The following is a 21,300-nucleotide window of genomic DNA, read 5'->3' on the forward strand; positions in this document are numbered from 1 at the left end:
TTCATGTAAATGATACACACACACACATGCCCTCTCTTCCCTTCTCTCTCACCGTCTGCTTCATGTAAATGATACACACACATGCCCTCTCTTCCCTTCTCTCTCATCCTCTGCTTTATGTAAATGATGCACACACACATGCCCTCTCTTCCCTTCTCTCTCATCCTCTGCTTTATGTAAATGATGCACACACACATGCCCTCTCTTCTCTTCTCTCTCACCCTCTGCTTCATGTAAATGATACACACACATGCCCTCTCTTCCCTTCTCTCGTCCTCTCTGCTTTATGTAAATGGTACACACTCATGCCCTCTCTTCTCTTCTCTCTCTCACCCTCTGCTTCAGGTAAATGATACACACACATGCCCTCTCTTCCCTTCTCGCTCACCCTCTGCTTCATGTAAATGATACACACACACATGCCCTCTCTTCCCTTCTCTCTCACCCTCTGCTTCATGTAAATGATACACACACATGCCCTCTCTTCCCTTCTCTCTCACCCTCTGCTTCATGTAAATGATACACACACACACCCTCTCTTCCCTTCTCTCTCACCCTCTGCTTCATGTAAATGATACACACACACACATGCCCTCTCTTCTCTTCTCTCTCACCCTCTGCTTCATGTAAATGATACACACACATGCCCTCTCTTCCCTTCTCTCTCACCCTCTGCTTCATGTAAATGATACACACACATGCCCTCTCTTCCCTTCTCTCTCACCCTCTGCTTCATGTAAATGGCACACACACATGCCCTCTCTTCCCTTCTCTCTCACCCTCTGATTCATGTGAATGATACACACACACATGCCCTCTCTTCCCTTCTCTCTCACCCTCTGATTCATGTAAATGGTACACACACATGCCCTCTCTCTTCCCTTCTCTCTCACCCTCTGCTACATGTAAATGGTACACACACATGCCCTCTCTTCCCTTCTCTCTCACCCTCTGCTTCATGTAAATGATACACACACATGCCCTCTCTTCCCTTCTCTCTCACCCTCTGCTTCATGTAAATGATACACACACACACATGCCCTCTCTTCCCTTCTCTCTCACCCTCTGCTTCATGTAAATGATACACACACATGCCCTCTCTTCCCTTCTCTCTCACCCTCTGCTTCATGTAAATTATACACACACATGCCCTCTCTTCCCTTCTCTCTCACCCTCTGCTTCATGTAAATGGTACACACGTGCGCTCTCTTCCCTTCTCTCTCACCCTCTGCTTCATGTAAATGATACACACACACACCCTCTCTTCCCTTCTCTCTCACCCTCTGCTTCATGTAAATGATACACACACACACATGCCCTCTCTTCTCTTCTCTCTCACCCTCTGCTTCATGTAAATGATACACACACATGCCCTCTCTTCCCTTCTCTCTCACCCTCTGCTTCATGTAAATGATACACACACATGCCCTCTCTTCCTTCTCTCTCATCCTCTGCTTCATGTAAATGATACACAAACATGCCCTCTCTTCCCTTCTCTCTCACCCTCTGATTCATGTGAATGATACACACACACATGCCCTCTCTTCCCTTCTCTCTCACCCTCTGATTCATGTAAATGGTACACACACATGCCCTCTCTCTTCCCTTCTCTCTCACCCTCTGCTACATGTAAATGATACACACACATGCCCTCTCTTCCCTTCTCTCTCACCCTCTGCTTCATGTAAATGATACACACACATGCCCTCTCTTCCCTTCTCTCTCACCCTCTGCTTCATGTAAATGATACACACACACGCCCTCTATTCTCTTCACTCTCACCCTCTGCTTCATGTAAATGATACACACACGTGCGCTCTATTCTCTCCACTCTCACACTCTGCTTCATGTAAATGGTACACACATGTGCGCTCTATTCTCTTCACTCTCACCCTCTGCTTGATGTAAATGGTACACACACGTGCGCCCTCTCTTCTCTTCACTCTCACCCTCTGCTTCATGTAAATGATACACACACGTGCGCCCTCTCTTCTCTCTCACCATCTGCTTTATGTAAATGGCAACACACACATGGCCTATCTTCTCTTCACTCTCACCCTCTGATTCATGTAAATAATACACACACATGCCCTCTCTTCCCTTCTCTCTCACCCTCTGCTTCATGTAAATGATACACACACGTGCGCTATCTTCTCTTCACTCACCCTCTGCTTCACGTAAATGGTACACACACATGCCCTCTCTTCCCTTCTCTCTCACCCTCTGCTTCATGGAAATGATACACACACATGCCCTCTCTTCCCTTCTCTCTCACCCTCTGCTTCATGTAAATGATACACACACATGCCCTCTCTTCCCTTCTCTCTCACCCTCTGCTTCATGTAAATGATACACACACATGCCCTCTCTTCCCTTCTCTCTCACCCTCCGATTCATGTAAATGGCACACACGCATGCCCTCTCTCACCCTCTGCTTCATGTGAATGGTACACACGCATGCCCTCTCTCACCCTCTGCTTCATGTGAGTGGTACACACACATGCCCTCTCTCACCCTCTGCTTCATGTGAATGGTACACACGCATGCCCTCTCTCACCCTCTGCTTCATGTGAATGGTACACACGCATGCCCTCTCTCACCCTCTGCTTCATGTGAATGGTACACACGCATGTCCTCTCTCACCCTCTGCTTCATGTAAATGGCACACACGCATGCCCTCTCTCACCCTCTGCGTCATGTAAATGGAACACACGCATGCCCTCTCTCACCCTCTGCGTCATGTGAATGGTACACACGCATGCCCTCTCTCACCCTCTGCGTCATGTGAATGGTACACACACATGCCCTCTGTCACCCTCTGCGTCATGTGAATGGTACACACGCATGCCCTCTTTCACCCTCTGCTTCATGTGAATAGTACACACGCATGCCCTCTCACACCCTCTGCTTCATGTGAATGGTACACACGCATGCCCTCTCTCACCCTCTGCTTCATGTGAATGGTACACACGCATGCCCTCTTTCACCCTCTGCTTCATGTGAATAGTACACACGCATGCCCTCTCACACCCTCTGCTTCATGTGAATGGTACACACGCATGCCCTCTGTCACCCTGTGCTTCATGTGAATGGTACACACGCATGCCCTCTGTCACCCTGTGCTTCATGTGAATGGTACACACGCATGCCCTCTCACACCCTCTGCTTCATGTGAATGGTACACACGCATGCCCTCTCTTCCCTTCTCTCTCACCCTCTGCTTCATGTGAATAGTACACACGCATGCCCTCTCACACCCTCTGCTTCATGTGAATAGTACACACGCATGCCCTCTCTCACCCTCTGCTTCATGTGAATGGTACACACGCATGCCCTCTCACACCCTCTGCTTCATGTGAATGGTACACACGCATGCCCTCTCTCACCCTCTGCTTCATGTAAATGGCACACACGCATGCCCTCTCTCACCCTCTGCGTCATGTGAATGGTACACACGCATGCCCTCTCTCACCCTCTGCGTCATGTGAATAGTACACACGCATGCCCTCTCACACCCTCTGTTTCATGTGAATGGTACACACGCATGCCCTCTGTCACCCTGTGCTTCATGTGAATGGTACACACGCATGCCCTCTGTCACCCTGTGCTTCATGTGAATGGTACACACGCATGCCCTCTCACACCCTCTGCTTCATGTGAATGGTACACACGCATGCCCTCTGTCACCCTCTGCTTCATGTGAATAGTACACACGCATGCCCTCTCTTCCCTTCTCTCTCACCCTCTGCTTCATGTGAATAGTACACACGCATGCCCTCTCACACCCTCTGCTTCATGTGAATAGTACACACGCATGCCCTCTCTCACCCTCTGCTTCATGTGAATGGTACACACGCATGCCCTCTCACACCCTCTGCTTCATGTGAATGGTACACACGCATGCCCTCTCTCACCCTCTGCTTCATGTAAATGGCACACACGCATGCCCTCTCTCACCCTCTGCTTCATGTAAATGGCACACACGCATGCCCTCTCTCACCCTCTGCGTCATGTGAATGGTACACACGCATGCCCTCTTTCACCCTCTGCTTCATGTGAATAGTACACACGCATGCCCTCTCACACCCTCTGCTTCATGTGAATGGTACACACACATGCCCTCTCTCACCCTCTGCGTCATGTAAATGATACAAATGTGCCCTCTCTATCCCTCTTCTAGTTCATTAAATGGTATTCTGAAAACTCTTTATTGTGAACTCAGACATTTGGGCCATTAATAAAGATTAAATATAGGAATAAATTGGCATCTGGTACTTTGTAATATACTGTAAATATCCTTTTAATACAATGACAGTAGTGGAACAATATTTAATCTATAGACTATTATATATAAATTTAAAGGGACATTCCGGTCAAAATTTAAATGCGCATAGATGAATTAAATCTCTGAATTGAAACATTTTTGTGCTATACAAGAATAAGCAAAAATACTTATAGTTAAAGTTTTCACTGTTTTAGTGTTATTATTTTTTCTGCACGTGCAGCATAGCTGGATTTTCTTTGTGCACCAGCATTTTAAATTCTACAGCTGCTCAGAGCACCTGCGGGACTTGTATCATGTCAGCAATTAACAAATTGAGTCATTACCAGATGGTAAAAGCACCTTAGGCTGGGTTTAAAATGCTGGTGCACGGTGCATACTTAAATACATGTTTGAAACAGCTATAGCTTTTATTAGAAGCATTTTCGCTAATACATCTATATTACAAAAATGCTTCTATTCAAAATGCATAGATGTCAAAGCAGAGTATCTGAGTGTAATGTGTCAGCTGGAAGCTCCAATGCAGGAAATGTGTGACAGTGAAGGTAAGTGCACGTGTGTGACAGTGAAGGTAAGTGCACATGTGTGACAGTGAAGGTAAGTGCACGTGTGTGACACTGAAGGTAAGTGCACGTGTGTGACACTGAAGGTAAGTGCACGTGTGTGACACTGAAGGTAAGTGCACGTGTGTGACAGTGAAGGTAAGTGCACGTGTGTGACAGTGAAGGTAAGTGCACGTGTGTGACAGTGAAAATGAAGGTAAGTGCACGTGTGTGACAGTGAAGGCAAGTGCACGTGTGTGACAGTGACAATGAAGGTAAGTGCACGTGTGTGACGTGTCTTCTGTTTATGGGGTATTGCCTGGTTTTATAGCTTATTGTCTGTAAGTGCTGTACATTATATCACCAGTCAGGGTGTCACCACAATCACACACTGAGTGTCACAGTACAATATAGCCTGATACTCACTGCCTAGTGTTTAGTTATCCTGATCACATGACACCCAAGCCCTATACAGCTGCTGTCATTTATATCTGAGTATAATCATTACTGTTGTCATCTGATCAGCTGCAGAGACGTCAGTAGCACTTTGTAGGAGCATAAAATAAATCTCACAGCATTATATGATCTGCTCATCTGTATGTCGTCTGTATATTGTGAGTTAAAGGGGCATTGTACTTAAACCTTCTATAATACAGGGAGTGCAGAATTATTAGGCAAATGAGTATTTTGACCACATCATCCTCTTTATGCATGTTGTCTTACTCCAAGCTGTATAGGCTCGAAAGCCTACTACCAATTAAGCATATTAGGTGATGTGCATCTCTGTAATGAGAAGGGGTGTGGTCTAATGACATCAACACCCTATATCAGGTGTGCATAATTATTAGGCAACTTCCTTTCCTTTGGCAAAATGGATCAAAAGAAGAACTTGACAGGCTCAGAAAAGTCAAAAATAGTGAGATATCTTGCAGAGGGATGCAGCACTCTTAAAATTGCAAAGCTTCTGAAGCGTGATCATCGAACAATCAAGCGTTTCATTCAAAATAGTCAACAGGGTCGCAAGAAGCGTGTGGAAAAACCAAGGCGAAAAATAACTGCCCATGAACTGAGAAAAGTCAAGCGTGCAGCTGCCAAGATGCCACTTGCCACCAGTTTGGCCATATTTCAGAGCTGCAACATCACTGGAGTGCCCAAAAGCACAAGGTGTGCAATACTCAGAGACATGGCCAAGGTAAGAAAGGCTGAAAGACGACCACCACTGAACAAGACACACAAGCTGAAACGTCAAGACTGGGCCAAGAAATATCTCAAGACTGATTTTTCTAAGGTTTTATGGACTGATGAAATGAGAGTGAGTCTTGATGGGCCAGATGGATGGGCCCGTGGCTGGATTGGTAAATGGCAGAGAGCTCCAGTCCGACTCAGACGCCAGCAAGGTGGAGGTGGAGTACTGGTTTGGGCTGGTATCATCAAAGATGAGCTTGTGGGGCCTTTTCGGGTTGAGGATGGAGTCAAGCTCACCTCCCAGTCCTACTGCCAGTTTCTGGAAGACACCTTCTTCAAGCAGTGGTACAGGAAGAAGTCTGCATCCTTCAAGAAAAACATGATTTTCATGCAGGACAATGCTCCATCACACGCATCCAAGTACTCCACAGCGTGGCTGGCAAGAAAGGGTATAAAAGAAGAAAATCTAATGACATGGCCTCCTTGTTCACCTGATCTGAACCCCATTGAGAACCTGTGGTCCATCATCAAATGTGAGATTTACAAGGAGGGAAAACAGTACACCTCTCTGAACAGTGTCTGGGAGGCTGTGGTTGCTGCTGCACGCAATGTTGATGGTGAACTGATCAAAACACTGACAGAATCCATGGATGGCAGGCTTTTGAGTGTCCTTGCAAAGAAAGGTGGCTATATTGGTCACTGATTTGTTTTTGTTTTGTTTTTGAATGTCAGAAATGTATATTTGTGAATGTTGAGATGTTATATTGGTTTCAATGGTAAAAATAAATAATTGAAATGGGTATATATTTGTTTTTTGTTAAGTTGCCTAATAATTATGCACAGTAATAGTCACCTGCACACACAGATATCCCCCTAAAATAGCTAAAACTAAAAACAAACTAAAAACTACTTCCAAAACTATTCAGCTTTGATATTAATGAGTTTATTGGGTTCATTGAGAACATGGTTGTTGTTCAATAATAAAATTAATCCTCAAAAATATAACTTGCCTAATAATTCTGCACTCCCTGTACATGTGAAAGACCAGCAGAGAAACAGCTTTGTAATATTTATTTTTACGTGGATAATTTTAAAGGGACATTGAACTCTGCCAGCAAGACACAACATTAAAGACAGAACCAACTAATTATTATTAGTGATAAATACCCAGTTGAGAAGTGGCAGCAGCGATGACTATGAAAATGTGCAATAGTGTACGCAGTTGAATTGCATATTCTAATGAGCTGTGAAGACGCACGTGCAAATGCAGGGATGCAGCCCGTGGGTGAAACATTTATTTTAGATCCATTTAGGGCCAGATTACGAGTGGCGCGTTGGTTAACAGGGTATGAAATGGCTCAGTGGTGAAAAGGTTAAACTTGATAACTTGCATTATTCCTCCTATTATTTTTACTCTAAGAGAAAATGCCTTTGTCTTGAACTATATAAATCCCTTTATATATCTGATGTCTCTATCATATCACTGTGGTACTCTCTCTCACACAGGCAATACAAGTTAAGATCATTAAATGGGCTATAGTGGGGTTTTAATAACCAATGGGAAATGGATTTTATTTTCAAAACCTCACAGAACCCTGTAATACGTCTCATATGGGAATTCTGATTGGTTACAGTGAGGCTGCATTTGTAGCAAGTAAAGTAACTGATTCCCAGCTAACTCCCTTTACTGTATGACACAGGTTGTATTTACTGTTGTGCTGATGTCATTTCATGGGATGTTTCTTCCAGATGTGACTGCTACTGATGTAGGCTCAGGTTTATTTAACTTAAATTCCACTGTTTTTTTAAAAAAAAATTTTTAACTAACTTTTATAAAGATACCATGCAAAGAATGATTTATTTATTTATTTCTATTACTGATATTTTTTTCAGATGAAAACGATGCTAAAATTGTAAGTAACACGGAACAAACAGAAGATCCGTGGCTAAGTAATATGACAGAAGCTGCAGAGCAGGGAATATGTGACAATATAAGTACAGGTAGGTGTACTAGTGTGACGTGAATCTGTGGGAAGCAGGGCACAGGTGAGTGTATTTGTATGACATATGGGGGATGCAGGGCACAGGTGAGTGTACATATGTGATGTGTCTGAGGGATACAGGGCAGTAGGACACAGGTGAGTGTACATATGTGATGTGTCTGAGGGATACAGGGCAGTAGAGCACAGGTGAGTGTATTTGTATGACATATGGGGGATGCAGGACACAGGTGAGTGTACATATGTGATGTGTCTGAGGGATACAGGGCAGTAGGACACAGGTGAGTGTACATATGTGATGTGTCTGAGGGATACAGGGCAGTAGGGCACAGGTGAGTGTACATATGTGATGTGTCTGAGGGATGCAGGGCAGTAGGGCACAGGTGAGTGTACATATGTGATGTGTCTGAGGGATACAGGGCAGTAGAGCACAGGTGAGTGTATTTGTATGACATATGGGGGATGCAGGACACAGGTGAGTGTACATATGTGATGTGTCTGAGGGATACAGGGCAGTAGGGCACAGGTGAGTGTACATATGTGATGTGTCTGAGGGATGCAGGGCAGTAGGGCACAGGTGAGTGTACATATGTGATGTGTCTGAGGAATACAGGGCAGTAGGGCACAGGTGAGTGTACATATGTGATGTGTCTGAGGGATGCAGGGCAGTAGGGCACAGGTGAGTGTACATATGTGATGTGTCTGAGGGATACAGGACACGGGTGAGTGTACATATGTGATGTGTCTGAGGGATACAGGGCAGTAGGGCACAGGTGAGTGTACATATGTGATGTGTCTGAGGGATACAGGGCACAGGTGAGTGTACATGTGTGATGTGTCTGAGGGATACAGGGCACAGGTGAGTGTACGTGTGTGATGTGTCTGAGGGATACAGGGCACAGGTGAGTGTACGTGTGTGATGTGTCTGAGGGATACAGGGCACAGGTGAGTGTACGTGTGTGATGTGTCTGAGGGATACAGGGCACAGGTGAGTGTACATGTGTGATGTGTCTGAGGGATACAGGGCACAGGTGAGTGTACGTGTGTGATGTGTCTGAGGGATACAGGGCACATGTGAGTGTACGTGTGTGATGTGTCTGAGGGATACAGGGCACAGGTGAGTGTACGTGTGTGATGTGTCTGAGGGATACAGGGTACAGGTGAGTGTATATATGTGATGTGTCTGATGTAGCGATCTCACCGAAAATGAGCAAGGAGAGAAGGTATATAGTATAAAAACGATCCTTTATTTCATCTGTTTAAAACCAGCATAAAGACACAGCACAGGACACAGCTGAGGCGTTTCCTGCCTCAGAGGCAGTTCATCAGAGCTAATAAACAAGCGTTACTCACAGCTGTTAAATAGTCAAGGTAAGAGGTATTTCAGCCAATTGCAACTTGTTCAACACTTTTTCAGGTTTAACACACTCAGTACCTCCATTGCAATAATCACTATACTTCATACACAAATATACACTATCCTATAACAACTATTAAGAAAGCTCATTTAAAATGTAAAACATTAAGAAAGAGAATATAAATAATGCAAAACAATTTTTTCATACAATGTGATTTTAAATGATGATGGGAAAAGAAACACACAGAGGTTGCACATATTACATATGAATACAGTATAAAAGTCAAATGCCATATAATAATTGATAACTGTCCAATCTCTGCATATTTATTCCCCAACATCATATCACATTTCAACAGAGAACATTATACTATATGGGATATCGGTTGTTGTATAATCACATGTGTCACATAGACACTTAGCAAAACCCAAAATGCAAAATCTAGAAGAAAAAGCATAGATATGTCAGATTTCATTTATATATAAATAATATAAGATCTAACATGGACTGGAATAATTATATCTAATTCCTATCTATAAACAATTTGACATCGCTAATCTTGTTCATACCATTGGGGGATCCAGTTCTTAATGTATAGATCCAGAACACTTCCTTTCTACTTAAAGCTTGATATCTGTCTCCTCTACGTATTCCCAAGGAAACATGTTCTATTCCTTGGAAACTAAAATAGCCTAAATTACTATCATGGAGTGCAAAGTGTTTAGCCACTGGTGTCTTAGGTATTTCTGCCTCTATTGATAGTAAATGCTCCCTTATCCTGTCCTTTAGTAATCTCAAAGTGAGTCCTACATATTGAAAATTACAATATAGACAAGTGATAAGGTAAACAACATATGTAGAGTTACAATCTATACAATCCCTGATTTTTTTATTTTTTTATTTTTTTTTTGAAAATATTTTTTTATTGAGGTAATAAACAATTACAGCGAAATAGTAAATACGTCTATATAAAGTCAAACATAAAGAGTACATCTTAACAACTCCCTTGTAGGAAATAGATTTGATCTAGAGCCGAGGAAGGCAATATTTCAGTGATTATTGTCGTGATAAGTGTCATCACTTCTATGTATGTGAGCGTATAAGGGTTATAGCCTAAAATGGTAACAAGATCGAAATAAGAGAGATATTACATCTAGAAATGGGTAGAGGAGTATGTGTACAAGTATGTAGCTATAAATGTGTATTGTTAAGGATAGGAGTGACATAATGAATCAACATGTGAGGGAGAGGAATGGCTAGGACGTATGAGTATGAAACCTCTTTTGTGACCTTTGAATAAGAAGGCATAGTGAATGGTCTCTATATTACTATGGTGAAATAGCTAAATATGTATTCTAATGAGTTAGAGTAATATAGGAGTTGGTATGTTGGTTTTTATCAGGGGGAGGGAAGCTCAGCGGGCCAAAGCCGCTCTAAAGGGGGGAAAACATGTGGGGGGCGGAGGTTAAAAAGCTGCAAGTCTGGAATGGGTGCTGGGGTTCTAAATGTACCGAATTATTAAGCTTTTAGGGTGCTTCCTTAGAGAGGTTATTTATCAGAAGAAAGTAAAAATAAGATATATTAATGAACACTGTGGGTAACCTAGTGTAGATGTATAGACAGATAGGTATAGGGCCAGTGATATATGTGGGAATAAGGGAATGTGGGAAGAATGTGGAGGGGTTTTTCGTCGGATGGTAATCTTCTTAGAATTTTATTTCAACTAGCATTAGACCACAGTAGTGGGGGTCTTAGGTATGCACATGGGTCAAATTATCTGTGAGTATGCAGATACTAGGAACTAAGAGGGATATGGGATTGGTAATGTTATATAGAAAATGATGTATAATAACAGTTATTATGTGTATAGCGAAATAATAGTATAGTATCCAAGTGATAGGATGACAAAGAACAACTCTTAACAGAAACAGCAAATATACAGTCATCCACTTAGTAATTGAAAGAGATATTATTTTGCTCTGAGTAAATATAGTAATAAATGTGGCCATATTCGCAAATGAAGGCAAGGTAAATGCCATATAGATATGATAGAAAGCTCTGAAACCACATGTTTAGCAGCAACATGCTGTTATAACAGCTAAATATACCAGCTACATATATGGCATGGAGAGGGGCCTCGAGTATATCTTTCCATTAGATGTTTTAGAGAAGCTAGTCTAAGCATATACAGTGGGTTCAAGGAGGCTCATGATACAGTGTCCACTTCTTCATATGTTAGTCATGATAATGAATAAGTATGCCTCAACTAAAACATTGTGGATAATCTCCCACATTGCAGACTATCATGGAAGACCGTTGTTATGTTACATGAGATTATGTATGCCCTCTAGAAAGCAGATCCTAGTAAAGATAATCTTAATCTCTTCAAGTGCAAGCGACTCTCTAGATGATATCTAAATGACACTAGAAGGGTAAGTTAGTGAGGACAAAGTGGTTAAGCTCATAGATGGACTAATAGCACAATAGTCACCTAGTGTAGCTGCAGCAAGAATGAGCAGGGATAAAGACAATCCTGGGGCTTAAAAATAGAACTATGGTCATAAACAAAACGTCTACCTAAACACTGTTCCTGATATATAATACAGCATGCAACTATATCTAAATTGTAGACTCAGGTCCATACCTTATTTAAGTATGAGACACGGGAGATTCAACATGGTAGAAGCCTTAAGTAGCTGCTGGAATGAATACAGTAGGTTTAAGTAAGGGGTTAAGAAAGTGGAGACTATGTGCACCTATGGGCTAGAGGCTCTTATGCTGATAACTCCACGATCACAAAGTTCTCTAGTTCTAGATTAAGGCTAAGTGTGCGGTAGCAAGTGTTCAAACTGTACCAAAACTAGAAGCTGGTGTGGTTCACGAGATCAGAGGTATAACTAAAGAACATTTTAACAGCAGACCATGTAGGACAGTACATAACAGATAAACACAAACCCTCAAAATATGAATGAATCAATATATGTCCCACAATTAAGTAGTTCATGTGATACTTCTCATGACACATAGTTCAAAAAACTGACTGGGAAGGGTGATGTATCCGGCGTCGCCGCCATCATAAATATCTTCCAGTGACAGGAGCATAGGCTGAGATAAAGATCAGTTAGTGGGTACCTGCAAATACTGCGCTTGATGGGTGTAGCGCCAAACGGCAAAGTGTAATACAAAAAGAAAAGAAAAAGTCTCCATCTCAAGTGCCCCACAGAACGGTTCAGGACTGCCGCCATAATCACCTTGCTCTAGCCAATACCCGTAGCTGTTGCCTTGCTGGCCCCTGAAAACAGTCTTGGAAAGAAGGGATCACATGCCTTTAATGATATGCTCCCCATGGTGCCTCCGTTAGATGAGGTTGGGGTATCGTGAGAATCTGCCCATCCGGGAATAGGAACATCTAAGGTAACTCCGGTAATCAGCGTGCGTGATGCCGCTGTCATGGAGTCTGACAGGTAGGTGTTTAGCTTCATGCCTTTTGTTGATCTGAACACCGGAGCAGCAGGTCTAGTTCTCATTGCTCTCAAGCCGTCCTTCAGGGCTTTGTAGCTCTGGTTGCACTGCTGTCTGTTAGCTTCAATAGATATAGCAGCTACCTTCTGGGAGATGGAGATTTCAGGGACATGTATATCTAGCGTGGCATCAGTGCTAGCTGTTCTCGGTTTGTCACCGCCATCTTGCGCAGCATGTGGATTAGAAAGCTGTTCGCATAGCTGCTGGAGTAAGAGGTTCATTTCGGAGTAATAAGCCTCCAGGGCGCCGCAAAAGCGATCTTCAATCTTGTGTAGTGCAGCCTCGAGATTCATTCTGCAGGGAGGAAGATAGAGACTCTTCAAGAGTTATATCCGAGCTGCCGCGCCAAAGACAGCAGGCCCCAAGCTGTGTCACTATTGGGGTAGATTCATAGCCCGCAGATTAAGGGGTTATTTTTAGCAAAAAGTTAGTAGATCGTATCACCCTAAACTACTAAGGTGTTGAGAAGTTGAAGTCATTAGAAAGTTATATATTTGCCCATCGTTAGTTCATTATAACATAGGAGCTCCATAAAAACACGTCCATTCTCCTTGCTAGTCAGCTCCGCCCCCCACAATCCCTGATTTTAAATGATTTACCTGTGTTTGTTGAAATAAAACTGTCACTTGTTTTAGCAAATTCACAGCATTTACAAGGCCTGCCACCACATCTATAGAAACCAGCTTTTCTGGATAGCCAATTTTTATTTGTGTTCGTCTCATTTTGATTTTTTTTGGAACTGAAATTCTTCATTACTTTCTCACCAAAAGTTTCAGACTTCCTAGAGACAAAATTACACATGGCAGAAATAGATTGTAAATCTTTGTCATTTTCTAATATCGGCAACCTTTTTCTTATAATGTTGGAAATATCATTGTACTGTTTACTGAATTTTGGAACAAAGTTTATACCACTATTATCTGAACTTTTTTTGATATTATCTTTCAACAGATTGTCCTTATTGTAATGGGAGACCTGTTCAGATATTTTCTTTAGGTCATAAGGCTTATAACCCCTATCTATAAGTCGTGATGTTAAATCATTAGCATGTTTCCAATAATTTTCAAGATAAGTACAATTGCGTCTAAGCCTTATATATTGACCTTTGAGTATGCCCTTTTTTAAATGTGATGGATGTAATGAGTCTGCTCTCAGTATAGTGTTGCCTGTTATATCTTTTCTGTAAACCTCCGTGGTTACTTTATCTTCAGAATGACAAATTAGATCTAAGTATGGTATATTGTTTTCTGAGGCCTCAGATGTAAATCTTAGGTTCCCCACATTATTGTTCAGATAATCAAGAAATTTTTCTAAAGCTTGGTTGGAGCCATCCCACACTATCAAGATATCATCAATGTATCTAGTGTACATTTTAATGTTATCTCTAAACTCATTCTGTTCATTAAATATTGTCTCAGTTTCAAAGTTTGCAAGGTAAAGATTCGCATACGATGGGGCAGAATTCTCCATTAAAGATAAAAAAGTTATGTTCCAATAAGAAGGAAATGGCTTGTAGAATGAAATTAATTAGTTTGATGTCATATTCTGAATACTTTTCTAACATTTTCTTGACTGCACTAATCCCCAACTCATGAGGAATACATGAGTATAGGGATATAGCATCGATGGTTACAAATTTGTAACCATCTCTCCATGTGAAATTTTGTAATAGTCTCAACAAATATTTAGTGTCTCTGAGGAAACCTGGTAACGATTGTACAACTGGCTGAAGTTGTGCATCAACCCATTGTCCCAATCTCTCTCCCAGGGAGCCAATAGCAGAGATAATTGGCCTCCCTGGGGGATTTTCCAAGGATTTGTGTATTTTTGGTAAGATCTTAAATACCGGGACTCTGGGTGTATCAACATAAATGAATTCTCCTGTTTTGACGGTCAATATAGACTCCTCTAATCCTATGTCTAGTAGATGTTTTAACTCTCTCTGGTATTTAATTGTAGGATTAAACGTTAATTTCTTATATGTATGTATATCATTTAGTTGTCTATAAACCTCAGTTAAATATTGATCTTTATTGAGTATCACTATTGAACCACCCTTGTCTGAATTGACAACTACCAAATTGGGATTATTTTTTAGAGTGTTAAGTGCAACTTTCTCTTTTTTATTTAGATTGTTATATGAATGTGTTTCCTTCTGATTCTTTATGTTGATTTCTTCAGATAAAGTTAGGAATGAAACAGGTGAGTGTATGTGTGTGATGTGTCTGAGGGATACAGGGCACAGGTGAGTGTACATGTGTGATGTGTCTGAGGGATACAGGGCACAGGTGAGTGTACGTGTGTGATGTGTCTGAGGGATACAGGGCACAGGTGAGTGTACGTGTGTGATGTGTCTGAGGGATACAGGGCACAGGTGAGTGTACGTGTGTGATGTGTCTGAGGGATGCAGGGAACAGGTGAGTATATTTGTATGACATGTATGGGGGATGCAGGGCACAGGTGAGTGTACGTGTGTGACGTGTCTGAAGGATACAGGGCACAGGTGAGTGTACATGTGTGATGTGTCTGAAGGATACAGGGCACAGGTGAGTGTACATGTGTGATGTGTCTGAAGGATGCAGGGCACAGGTGAGTGTACGTGTGTGATGTGTCTGAAGGATGCAGGGCACAGGTGAGTGTACGTGTGTGATGTGTCTGAGGGATGCAGTGCACAGGTGAGTGTATGTGTGTGATGTGTCTGATGAACGCAGAGCACAGGTGAGTGTACGCTTGTGACATGTCTGTGGGAATCAGGGCACAGATGCTTTTACGTGTTTTCCTGTGGGAAACAGGAGAGTGTACGTGTGACATGTCTGGTGGATGTGTGGCACAGGTGAGTGTACGTGTGTGGCATGCCTGAAGGATGCAGGTCACAGGTGAGTGTTCGTGTGTGATGTGTCTGATGGACGCAGGGCACAGGTGAGTGTACATCTGGGACATGTCTGAGGGACGCATGGCACAGATGATTCTACGTTTGTGACATTTCTGTAGGAAACAGGAGAGTGTACGTGTGACATGTCTGAGGGATGCAGGCCATAGGTGAGTGTACATGTGTGTGACATGTATGGGGGATACAGGGCACAGGTGAGTGTACGTATGTGATGTGTCTGAGGGATGCATGGCACAGGTGAGTGTACATGTGTGATGTGTCTGAGGGATGCATGGCACAGGTGAGTTTACATGTGTGATGTGTCTGAGGGATGCATGACACAGGTGAGTGTACATGTGTGATGTGTCTGAGGGATGCATGGCACAGGTGAGTGTACATGTGTGATGTGTCTGAGGGATACAGGGTACAGGTGAGTTTACATGTGTGTGACATGTATGGGGGATGCAGGGCACATGTGAGTGTACGTATGTGATGTGTCTGTATGTGATGTGTCTGAGGGATGCATGGCACAGGTGAGTGTACATGTGTGTGACATGTATGGGGGATGCAGGGCACATGTGAGTGTACGTATGTGATGTGTCTGAGGGATGCAGGGCACAGGTAAGGGTATGTATGTGACATGTAGGGGGGATGCAGGGCACAGGTGAGTGTACATTTGACATGTCTGACTTATGCAGGGCACAGTTGAGTGTATGTGTGTGATGTGTTTGAGGGGTGCATGGATTTTGTTTTCAAAAACCTCACAAAACCCTGTAATACGTCTCATATGGGAATTCTGATTGGTTACAATGAGGCTGTATTTTGTAGCGTTATCGTTACACATCAGCTTCACTGTTCATAATCGTGACTCAGTAATATCTACGTTGTGGTTTTTGGGGGTTTGTAATAACCATCGAATTTCACAAACAAAATCACATATCTAGTTGGAGTATTTCACTGACCCAATAAAGATTACCACAATGTATATTTAAATATAAGTCGCTTAATAATTGACACCTCAGATTATAAGAACAATATAACTGGATAATTAGTGGTAATACCACTTAACTGCTGTATGTTTTAGAGACAGACTATTATAGTCTCCGCATAATTAATATACAGCACTTAAAGAGATATACATATATAAAAAAAGTGTAACGTATATGTTAACAAATGCAAACACATTTCATTTCAGAAATAATTTTTAATTACTACAGTGATTCCACTAGAATTTACCTTATATCCCAGAATATTTATACAACTATTCTATTTTCCCTTTAATCTTACAATATTTGTACAATTGCTAACTACCTTATGTGAGTAATCATCACAAGACAAATTTTATATTTAGTGATATATATGGTAGCTTTCATATATGAATTAATCGGACACCATAATCACATATGGGACTGAGTCACAATGTATACACTTAGGGGGGACATCATAATTTATTTATGACTTTGATTTTGTAAGAGGGTTTATTCTGTTAATCCAGGGAACACAACCACTAAATGTCAAGTAATTAATTTAAAGATCATAATCCCCCACTATTGTTCTCAGTTTATGACAGACAACATATAAAATTCTGCTCCTTGCATCACAATGAATAAATAAATTACTTAGCCAGTGATTTACCTGTCGTGGACCACTCACCATATTATGGGTTGGTTTGACATCACTATTAATTTTAACGGTGTTTCCCTATTTTAACTTGTAACTAATAAAGTTTGTATTTTAACCTTACATCCCCTCCCCCCAATTTGTTTTCCCCTTAGTGGGAATTGACAAGCATTTTCCAGTTATACATAATCGGACCAATTAATTTTGGAATTAGGCTTTGATAAGAGATGTAGAGTGCTTTTTTGTTACACAACTTTTGTAGGTTTTTTACCTTCTTCTCTCATATGTATGTGACATGTAGGGGGGATGCAGGGCAGAGGTGAGTGTACATGTGACATGTCTGACTTATGCAGGGCACAGTTGAGTGTATGTGTGTGATGTGTCTGAGGGGTGCATGGATTTGGTTTTCAAAAACCTCACAAAACCCTGTAATACTTCTCATATGGGAATTCTGATTGGTTACAATGAGGCTGTATTTGTAGCAAGTAAAGTAACTGATTCCCAGCTATCTCCCTTTACTGTATGACACAGGTTGTATTTACTGTTGTGCTAATGTTATTATATGGGTTTGTTTCATCCAGATGTGACTGCTACTGATGTAGACTCAGGTGTTTTTAACTTAAATTACACAATATATCACACTAAACTAATTTTTAAATAGAGCCCATGTAAATATCGATTTATTGATTGATTATTATTTTTTTAGGTGAAAAAGATGCTAAGATTTCATGTAACACAGAACAAACAGAAGATCAGTGGCTAAGTAATATGCCAGAAGCAGCAGAGCAGGAAATATGTGACAATATAAATACAGATGAGTGTACGTGTGTGACTTGTCTGTGGGATGCAGGGTACAGGTGAGTGCATGTGTGTGATGTGTCTGAGGGACGCAGAGCAAAGGTGTGTGTACGTGCCTGACCATGGAACTCCAAGTAAGGTGAGTGTACATGTATAGCATATCTGTGGGTTGCAGGGCACAGGTAAGTATGTGTGTGAAATATCTGAGGGATGCAGGGCACAGGTGAGTGTACGTGTGTGATGTGTCTGAGAAATACAGGGCACAGGTGAGTGTACGTGTGTGATGTGTCTGAGGTATACAGGGTACAGGTGAGTGTACGTGTGTGATGTGTCTGAGGGATACAGGGCACAGGTGAGTGTACGTGTGTGATGTGTCTGAGAGATACAGGGCACAGGTGAGTGTACGTGTGTGATGTGTCTGAGGGATACAGGGCACAGGTGAGTGTACATGTGTGATGTGTCTGAGGGATACAGGGCACAGGTGAGTGTACATGTGTGATGTGTCTGATGGGTACAGGTGAGTGTACATGTGTGATGTGTCTGTGGGATGCCAGGCACAGGTGAGTGTACATGTGTGATGTTTATGTGGAATGCCGAGCACAGGTGTGTGCATGTGTGTGATTGTCTGAGGGATGCAGGGCACAGGTGAGTGTATTTGTATGACATGTATGGGGGATGCAGGGCACAGGTGAGTGTACATGTGTGATGTGTCTGAGGGATGCCGGTCACAGTTGTGTGTATGAGACCGAATTTTCAAGCTCCAAATTGAGCTTGATGCCCCGTGTTTCTGGTGAGCCTTCAGGCTCACCAGAAACACAAATTATGAAGCAGCGATCTAAAGACCGCTGCTCCATAACCTGTCGGCCTGCTCTGAGGAGGCGGACAGACATCACCTGAAATCAACCAGATTGAATGCGATTGGGTTGATTGACACCCCCTGCAAGCGGCCGATTGGCCGCAAATCTGCAGGGGGCAGTATTGCACCAGCAGTGTACCACTCACAAAACCCTGTAATACGTCTCATGTGGGAATTATGATTGGTTACAATGGTGGCTGTATTTGCAGCGAGTAAAGTAACTGATTCCCAGCTAACTTGCTTTACTGTATGACACAGGTTGTATTTACTGTTGTGCTAATGTCATTATATAATTTGTTTCATCCAGATGTGACTATTAATGATATAGGCTCAGGTGTATTTAACTTAAATTACACAATGTATCACACTAAACTAATTTTTAAATAGAGACCATGTAAATAGTGTTTTTTATATTTATTCTTTTTTTTTCCAGTTGAAAAAGATGCTAAGATTTCATGTAACACAGAACAATCAGAAGATCAGTGGCTAAGTAATATGCCAGAAGCGGCAGAGCAGGAAATATGTGACAATATAAATACAGGTGAGTGTACATGTGGGACACAAGGTACAGGTGACTGCACATGTGTGAAGGGTCTGACCATGGAACTCTCCCAGTAAAGTAACCTACAAGTTTCTAATAAAATTGTGCATAGATAAATTGCATTATAAACACATTTTTCAAAGAAATTCATTGTTATTTGACTGCTGTTCTAGCTTAGCCCTAAACATGTCAGTAAGTCTCCTTTTTACTGGTTGCTAGGCGCCTCTATGGACAAGTTTACACTGTGCACCAGCAGTGATTCTGTGACATTTATTGTTTGCTCGTGTGCTATAGATCGTCAGCAAGACCTAAGTTATCATATGACACCACACTGCAGAGGGTACGTGTGCCTTAGCAGTACATTTCAAATTGCTAGATTTCTAATATAGAATTGTTTTAGCTTTTTTATATTTATAGGCCATGTTCTCATTTTAATTTACCTTCTAAATAATACATGATTTCCTGAGACTGGTGTAGAGTCCTTTGGGAAATCAAGGGTTAAGTCCTCATGTACAAGAAAGGAAAAGAGAAACAGCGCATCCTAATCACACATGAACAAAACACACTTACAAGATAACAGTGTGAAAGAAGCACTTTGCCCACTGGCCTGATGATATAGCCTGCTGTACTCTTCGAGGGAATCCCAGAGACGCCGACCTGCAGCCCCTGGTTTCACACTCCTCTCTGCAGCTAAGTGTAACAAACTTTCCACTGTTCAGCACAGTCCTGATGTTTCCTGTAGGTACCTCCTCCCTACGCGTTTCCTCTGCTCACAGGCAGACTTCTTTTTATGCTCCTTTTCGTACGTCCTACATACATTTTTTCACATTTACATTTAGTTGAGCACTAAGTTTGAATTAGTGCTGACAAAGCAGGCTGGATCTTAAAGCCTCCAGCTGGCTGTCACCAACAGCAGATTATTGTTGTTCCCTCTAGGCTGTGGGTTCAGCTCTCTCCAGTCTGATCACGTGACCTCTACCTCTGGATAGCTGATCTTTCACAGAGTAAATCCTTGCTCTTTCAGTTTATCTGTGCTGTGTAAAGTCACCTGCAAAGCTGCATCGTGCAAACCACTCAGTGTGTGAGCAGAGGAAACACGTAGGGAGGAGGTACCTACAGGAAACGTCAGGACTGTGCTGAACAGTGGAAAGTTTGTTACACTTAGCTGCGGAGAGGAGTGGGAAACCAGGTGCTGCAGGTCGGCGTCTCTGGGATTCCCTCGAGGAGTACAGCAGGCTATATAATCAGGCCAGTGGGCAAAGTGCTTCTTTCACACTGTTATCTTGTAAGTGTGTTTTTTTCATTGTAAGAATAAACGATACTGTGAATCGCGGATGCGCTGTGTTTCTCTTTTCCTTTCTTGTACAGCTTGGCGCCTCGCTCGGGACTTACACAGCTGGAACCCTGTGAACTTTTGTTGTATGATTTTTCCATTTGCATTTGTATTTATTAGGTGGACTACTAGTATTATTCGTTTCATTGTTAATTAAATTTTATGTATTAATTTTTGTATATATATATTTTGGGGGGGCCCTCAAAAGGGCCTTTTGTAGGGCATTGCCCTAAGATAAACAGCTCTTTTGCTTCAAAAAAACAAATACCCCTTAACAGTATACCAATAGGATTTAAGCGGCTCTCATTCTATTGGCTGATTCATCAGCCAATAGAATGAGAGCTGCTTAAATCCTATTGGCTGATTTGAACAGCCAATAGGATTTCTTTTTTAA

General features: G+C 42.1%; 1 protein-coding gene across 2 annotated transcripts in view; it reads left to right on the forward strand.

Moving 5' to 3' along the window:
- Positions 1 to 21,300, forward strand: part of LOC128657019 (gastrula zinc finger protein XlCGF26.1-like) — a 68,390-nt gene that overhangs the window by 37,163 nt on the left and 9,927 nt on the right. For both annotated transcript variants that reach the window (XM_053711244.1, XM_053711245.1), the window contains 2 exons: positions 7,903 to 8,010; positions 19,466 to 19,573. In XM_053711244.1, the coding sequence (XP_053567219.1) occupies positions 7,903 to 8,010; positions 19,466 to 19,573 (216 nt within the window). The remainder of the gene's footprint in view (positions 1 to 7,902; positions 8,011 to 19,465; positions 19,574 to 21,300) is intronic.

Source organism: Bombina bombina, chromosome 4 (genome assembly GCF_027579735.1).
Source record: "Bombina bombina isolate aBomBom1 chromosome 4, aBomBom1.pri, whole genome shotgun sequence".
In the NCBI taxonomy this organism is placed as follows: Eukaryota; Metazoa; Chordata; class Amphibia; order Anura; family Bombinatoridae; genus Bombina; species Bombina bombina.